Raw genomic sequence first — 7,721 nt, forward strand, 5'->3', positions numbered from 1 at the left:
CAGGAAGTAAACACACAACATGACACACACCAGTTAAGGGGCCAGCGAGGTGGCACAGCAGTTAAAGAGCATATACTGCTTTTCCCGAGAACCCAGGTTTAGCTCCCAGAACCCACGTTGGGATGGTTCATAACTTCTGTAACTCTAGCTCCAAGATATCTGGCACCCTCTCTGGACCTCATGGACACCTGAACCTACATGGCATATACATACACACACATGAAAATAAAATGCTTTCAAAAACTGGGGGGGAAAAAAATCTTTGTTTGGTTTTTCAGGATAGGGTTTCTCTGTGTAACAGTCTTGGCTATCCTGAAACTCTGGGCGCCAATTGCTATAAGGAGAGGGCCCCTTGTTTGTCTCTCCCCCCTCTTCCCCCCGTGCTAGTTTCACCCGAAATAACCACACAGAAACTGTATTAATTAACACACTGCTTGGCCATTAGCTCTAACTTCTTATTGGCTAACTCTATTTACATATTAGTTTAACCCAGCTCCATTAATCTGTGTATCACCACGTGGCAGTGGCTTACTGGAGATTCTAACCGGTGTCCATCTCAGGCAGATGATCCATGGCTTCTCTGACTCTGCCCTTCTTCCTCCCAGCATTCAGCTGTTTTCTCTGCCTCCCTAAGTTTTGCCCTATCAACTAGGCCAAGGCAGTTTCTTTATTCATTAACCAATGAAAGCAACACAAAAACCCCGCCTACCTAAGTTCTGCCCTATCAACTAGGCCAAGGCAGTTTCTTTATTCATTAACCAATAAAAGCAACACACAAACAGAAGGGACTCCTAAACCATTACCTCTTTTCTGTTTAAACAAAAAGGAAGGCTTTAACTTTTAACATAGTAAAATTGCTCTGTAGACCAGGCTGGCCTTGAACTCATTGAGATTCACATGTCTCTGTCTCCTGAGTGCTGGGGGGAACATATCTTTAAAAAAATAACAAAGGGAGCTGGAGAGGTGGCTCTGCTGCTCTTCTAGAGGTCCTGAGTTCAGTTCCCAGCACCCACCATCTGTAAATAGGATCTGTTGCCCTCTTCTGGCCTGTAGGTGTGCATGCAGAGCCCTTATATATAAAATATAAATAAGTAAAAATTTTAAAAACTAAGAAAAAAAAGGATTAGTCAGTCATGGTAGCAGACACCTGTAATCCTAGCACTTAGGAGGCAGAGGCAGGCTCAGACTGGTCTACAGAAGAGTTCTGGGCTAGCCAGAAGCTACGAAGTGAGACTCTATCACAAAAACAAAAGTGGGAGCACTATCTTTCTCCCTAAAAGATTAGTGGTTCTTAGAGAATGAGACCGATTCTCATAATTTGTTGTTACTGACTGAGCAGATGGATTGTAAGAATAAAAAACCCAGGGTAGTAAGTAAATGCAATATAGCACATACGTTTAAAGAACATAGTTCTTAAGAATGGAGGTGCAAATAGTGCTTTAAAAGAAACGGGGCTAGAGAGATGGATCAGTGGTTAAGAGTACTGACTGCTCTTCCAAAGGTCCCGAGTTCAATTCCCAGCAACCACATGGTGGCTCACAACCATCCATAATGAAATCTGGTACCCTCTTCTGGCCTGTATACATGCAGGCAGAACACTGTATATATAATAAATAAATCTAAAAGAAAGAAAAAAAATATTTAAAAAAAAAACCACCACGTGCTTGCTTCGGCAGCACATACACTAAAATTGGAACAATACAGAGAGTATTAGCATGGCTCCTGCATGAGGATGGCACACAAATTCATGAAGTGTTCCATATTTTTTCTAGATAAGGTAGGGAAGAGGGCCTTGGTCCTTCCTCAAAGCAGTGTGCTTTACCCTCTTTGAGAAGTGGATGGGGATATAGGGGAGGGTGAAGGGAATGGGAGGACGGGAAGGAATGGGAACTAGGATTGGTATATTAAATGAAAAAAGACAGTATTTTTAAAGATAAAATTAAAAAAAATTAATATGTAAAGGTACAATACCAAAAAAAAAAAAAGAAAAGAAATATCACTATAATGAACAATACAAGACAGTCTCTAATCAACTCACAGTCTTGTGCTCTGGCTCGTCACTAATAGAAGAGTTCATTCCTAGGAAGAATCACCTGGGCTTCGGTCACATCTCCCAGAAGAATTTGTCATCTCCACAGAAAATGCTAGGCTTGAGCGGCTCCTGTTTAACCATTATCGAAAGTGTGTTAGGGCTTAGGTGGAGTGCCAAGGAAGACAAGTCTTCAGTTGTGTCAGACTGCGGAGATTTGTCTGTTGAGTTTACAGGATACAGTTCAGAGTTTCTACAGAGGGAATTTCTTGGTAATTTTGTTGAACTTTGAGAAAGGAATTTGAGTGTGTGCAGCTGGGCACAGCTGTGATCCTAGAATCAGCCTGGATCCTATTCTTTACCTGTTGTAGACTAAGTCGAACAAGAACGGTGGGAACCAGGAAGTTGAGATTGCCCACTGCCATAAGGGGCAATACTTTGGAGAGCTCGCACTGGTCACCAATAAACCCAGAGCTGCTTCTGCCTATGCGGTTGGAGATGTCAAATGCTTAGGTAAGAAAAATTCTTTCTGAGACCTCACAAGCCCCTCCCCAACCTTAGACAGGTAATAGTTTCTTCATAGGGTAGCCACTGATAAGTCGCCCAGAACGTAATGCTAATTAAACTTTGCCTTCCTCCTACCCCCAACAAAAGACATGAAATTAGAAGAGCAAGAGGGAAGATGGGTGGGAATAGGAGGGATGGGCGGGAGTGGGCAAGAGATGGGATGGGTGACTATGATCAAAATTATATGCATGTATGAAGTGCCATAATAAAAACCATTATGGCCGGGCGATGGTGGTGCACACCTTTAATCCCAGCACTCGGGAGGCAGAGGCAGGTGAATCTCTGTGAGTTCGAGACCAGCCTGGTCTACAGAGCTAGGTCCAGGACAGGCTCCAAAGCCACAGAGAAACCCTGTCTCAAAAAAACCATAAATAAATAAGTAAATGCATTATGTGTGATTCATGTGCTAAGAAAATTCTTTGTGCATTACTAACTTTTTCTAATATACAGGGTCTTTTAGGTGTTTCCTATTAGCAAGCCTTGACTTAACTCTGCTGACTCATTTAGATCTAGGTCTGGGTAATTGGTTTAAATGAATTCTTAGAGCAAAGGTATTTTTGATGGGGGAGGTGTTGGGCATTGAACTTAGAACATTGTACATTCTCAGCACATGCTGTGCCATAAGTTTTACCCCAGCACCCTAGCAATCAGTTCTGAACAATGAGCAATCCTGAGGAAGACAGGCATACAGGTCTGTGGAGGAACAGGACAGGCAGGTACTGCTGCTGTGTTCCTACAGAAACATTCCCCGTACCCTAACATTTACTCTCCTGTAACATGAGTAAGTAGTAATGCAAGCAAATCATTCTCTCCCACTCCTCCTCTTTTTTTTAAAACAATGCAGTTATGGATGTTCAAGCATTTGAGAGGCTTCTGGGACCGTGCATGGACATCATGAAGAGGAACATCTCACACTATGAGGAGCAGCTGGTGAAGATGTTTGGCTCCAACTTAGATCTGATGGATCCTGGGCAGTAGATGCGGTGAATGTCAGAGCCTTCTCAGTGTGACACCAAAACCTTCCAGTCAGCCACAGAACACACAGAAAACAGACACGACAGAACCGTTCCTGCTGCTGTCACCGCCGCTGCCATTGCTGTGGTTAAGGGCATTTAGAAATCTTGAAAGTCAGCACTGAAAGATGGACAGAGGCTCCACCCACACCTCCACTTTGCTTCTGAAAGCCCATCATTAGACCACTTATGTAACGATTCCTTCAGCCCAGTTTTCACATCTTTGGTTCAGAATGGCATGTCTCTCCAGCAATTTAAGTGCCTGATACAAAGTCCAAAGTGTAAACATCCTCCTTTCCTCCTTGCTGCTAATGTTTGCTTCTGAAAGTTACCCTAAGGCCTGCAGAAACCTGTTGAATAACTGTAGACACCACCGTAGTCCTTCTCAAGGGAGGGATTGGTACAGCCTTCTATCTCCTCATTTGTCTGAGAAAGTCCACAGTGTGTTCACAATTGCTGCTTTTGCTTTCCCAGTGGAAAATGGTGGCAGTTATAATGGAGCCTTGTGCCCCAGTGGCCCTGTACTGTCTGCCAGCAGCTGCACACCATAGAGCTGTGTCCAAGACCACAGTGTTGCCCAGAAAAACGCCTGTTGAAGGCCCAGCAGGTCCATGCAGAGCAGACTGATGGCTTAGATTCACATTAGCAGGAAACGGGCTCAGCACTGTTTCCAGCCGTAAAGAGCGAGGAAAGGTTAGCTGGGTTAGGGATTTGCTGTTTGTTTTTAGTAAGTTTTGTTTTGTCTTTTTCTAACCTCTGTGCAATTTGCACAAATTGTCCATTTCTGTGGGGCAAATGGGAGTTGGTTAGCTCAGCTGCTTAGAGCGTGGTGCTCCTACAAGGACAGGGTCTGGAGGTGTCATCAGGTTACTTGACCTGAGTGTTCCCTGAGCAACCCTTGCCATGTCTTGGTGGCATTGCTGCACTGACAGCAGGTTGTGCTGCGCAGAGAACCTTTTCCAGCTCCTTCCAGCATTGCTGCATAGCTTGGCTAGTGATCATCAACTTTTAAACTCTTAAGAAGCTAACTTTTTTTTAAGGAAATTATTTCTCTATTTAGGGGATTCACCTTGGACATATTCCTATACATGGAGTTTGTCAACTAACTGACTCAGACATTTGTCCTAAATCTCTCTTTTCAAAACTTGGTATCATTGGGACAGGGGTGGGCATGGCTCAGTGGCAGAACACTTATGTAGCATGTGCAGGGCCCTGGGTTTGCTCTCCAACACCATAACAACCACAGGAAGAAAGGGTACCATTTATAAACATTGACTTACTGTGAAGGCCTTTCTGTCTCTCTCAGCTTCTGCCATGGTCACTGGAGCCAAGAAATGTCCAGAATAGATGAGTCACCACCATTTTGGTAATTACGTTTTCTGTGTCCCATGGAGTAAAGCAGGCTCTGCAGACTGCCCTAGGAGCTGCTACAGCTCTGGGAATTGTTCGGTTGTAACTGCTACTCCAAAGCAGGCAGCTAGCACTGGAAAACCCTTGTGATCCCAAATTTTCCTAAGGTCCTTTTCTACGGTATTGCTTTCTTAAATAAATCAGACCTTGTACTTTGACTGAATAATACCTGATTCTTGCCAAGGTAATAGGTGCATTGGGCTCCAGGAGCAGCCCAAAAGCCCAGCCCTCAGACCTTAGAAGGACTCTGAAACCCCACCTCAGCCTCCATGCCAGCATGAGTTAAGGCTGGCTGTGAATCTCATGCCGAAGATATTCCTACAGGCTGCCCTCACATCCCTGTCTAATCTTCAGAGTCCCCCTTGTCACCCTCCTGCTCCCTTACAGATCAGACATCATCAGGTGTAAGTTCTGCTGTAATTACTGATGGAACCCTCTCTGCAGTGTGACCCCTGTGTTGGGGGCCTGGGAGAGATTCCTCTAGTCAAGGAACTAGTGGGAGCCATGAGAGACATAGCTGCTACCACAGTGCTAGGACCGACAGTGTTCCAGTTCTCTGCCGCTCAGAGACTCAAGGTTGCAGTGTTCTCATGCCAGCAACCCCTACTGCCGACAGTTGAGCCCCATAGGGCAGGGTGTCCCCTCTGTTAGTGCCCACTTCTGAGGATTAGAGCTCCCCCCTCTTCCCTGGCTTTGCTGTGGACTTAGGCTGATAGAGAATAGTCCTCACAGCCTGGAGGTCCAACTGCAGGATTTTCTCCTTTCTGTCCCCAGCTCTGCCCACTCACTCTTCTCTTGATTAAATTCTTTGCAGGACGGACTTTTGTGTTCTTGTCCTCTGACTTCATCGTTTTCATAAAGAATTCGGTGTTCCTGATACAGAGTCTCAGAAATCAGCATTGAGCAGTGTAGCGAGCAAATTCAGCAGCAAAGTGGCAAAAAGAAAAGAGTTCTCCAGCTGGAGAGGTTGTCCAGATTCTCTGCTCCTGATGGTGGAGCCATTAGGTGCTGCTGGCACCCTGGTGCCTGGGCACACAGCGTTTTGTGGCATGTCACAGCCTTCGTTTTTAAAAGATGAAAGCATTTTGCATGGAGAAAGAAAAGGACCCATGAATGTCATCTTTTATCTTTCTTGGTCAGTTGATACTGAAGTTTTTGTTTTTGATACACATTTGTAAGCCAATCTCGCCAAGTTCTGAGTTTTGATTTTCACTACGATTACCTCTTATTCCTCCTGTCTTGACTGCTGACGTTCCTCCTTGATTCTAATGTCTATTTTATGGGAAGCAGCTTTCCCAGGGTTTTCCTATTACACACTGCAGGGCTATCTTTATACTTAAAAAAAAAGAATGAAAACTGTCGCTCACCTCATGGAGGATTTGCAGAAAACCATTTAGCCCACCTTGAGCAAAGGTTAGATTCCTTGGGTTTTGTTGTTTTGTTTTTAATTCATTGTAATAAAAAAATCCAACTAAGCATTATTGTGCTACCTCAGAGGTAAATACATTCTAAGGTCATCTTTTGGTCCTGAGTTCTATACATGGTGTTTAAAATGTCTTTCAATTGGAATTATTTTTTAAATTGTTGGGGTGAATCTTATTTTAACCTGTTTACACTTGTTTTAATCTCAAAATAATATATATGATTGGAAAGCAAACAATTTTTGATCTATGGTGTTGAATATAAAATTAAAAGTTACTGAGAATTAATCATTGTTTGCTATAAACAAGGTTGAGGGGTTTTTTGTTTTTAAAGGAAACTCTAGGGCTCGGCTTCACTCTTGATTAATAAAGGCTGACAAATCATGTAGTCTTGTGTTATATATTTGTCTTCTCTTTTAAGGGTCCCGAGCCATCTCAGCATTTATCTCGCAGACACATTGCTGGGATGGATTAGGGAGAAGACCTGGATTTGCAGTACTTAGGTTCTACACAGAAACAGTCGCTATGGAAGGGGGTGGGTAAGGAGAGAAGAATTCTGAGGTGTATTCTGAAGGCTTGGTCATGTGATTATTGAGGCAAATCTGCAGACCTGCAGGCTGAGTCAGCAATCCGGAGTCCCGGGGGAGTATGAGGCTTAGCTCAGGTCTGAAGTCAGGCCTGAGAACGAGGATAGCCTTGCTATGGCTCCCGTCTAAAAGTCAGCAGGCTCAAGCTGTGAGAAGATGACGTCTCAGTGGGAGGCTGACAGGACGAAAGGCATGTGCCCTGTAAAGGCCCAAAGGAAAGTTGCGTCCTGATGCAAAGCCAGAGCTTATCCTGTTGGGAAAATGCTCTACCACTGAGCTGCATCCCTTGCCCAGCCCCTTTTTACTCAGGCCTTCTAACTGAACTGGTCAGAAAGGGCCTAACCACATTAGGTTAGCCAAGTAAAATGTCAATCTCATGTAAAATACTCATGAGAACACCCATAATAATAGTTGACCAAATATCCCATAACCCAGTCAAGCAGACACAGTAAATCGTCACAGAATGGTATATTGCTGTAGACAAGAGCAAGGGTACCCGTTGTGCCCTTGCCAGAAAGCAGTGATGATGGAAATCCTTTCCTGTCTGCCAGGATCTCGCTTCTTCGCACTACTATAGCTAGACTAGTAAGGGGGACAGCCTGCTGTGTTTCCAGGGTCTTTCCCAGAGAACAAAGCAAGCTAACGATATCTTCATTGGACAGAGATGCCTGACCAAAAGGCCGAGTAATTGGAC

The 7,721-nt window shown here is 44.2% G+C and overlaps 1 protein-coding gene and 1 non-coding gene across 2 annotated transcripts in view; both read left to right on the forward strand.

The window, feature by feature from the left end:
* The window catches only part of Prkar2a (protein kinase cAMP-dependent type II regulatory subunit alpha), a 66,921-nt gene extending 60,093 nt beyond the window's left edge, over window positions 1-6,828 (forward strand). The window contains exons 10-11 of the mRNA XM_005347936.2: window positions 2,401-2,542; window positions 3,441-6,828. Of these exons, the coding sequence (XP_005347993.1) occupies window positions 2,401-2,542; window positions 3,441-3,574 (276 nt within the window). The 3' untranslated portion in view covers window positions 3,575-6,828. The remainder of the gene's footprint in view (window positions 1-2,400; window positions 2,543-3,440) is intronic.
* Window positions 1,661-1,767, forward strand: LOC113456162. The gene has a single exon (XR_003377023.1). It is a non-coding gene; the product is annotated as a U6 spliceosomal RNA (small nuclear RNA).
* Window positions 6,829-7,721: the final 893 nt, after the last annotated feature.

This window comes from Microtus ochrogaster, chromosome 5 (genome assembly GCF_000317375.1).
Source record: "Microtus ochrogaster isolate Prairie Vole_2 chromosome 5, MicOch1.0, whole genome shotgun sequence".
Taxonomy (NCBI): Eukaryota; Metazoa; Chordata; class Mammalia; order Rodentia; family Cricetidae; genus Microtus; species Microtus ochrogaster.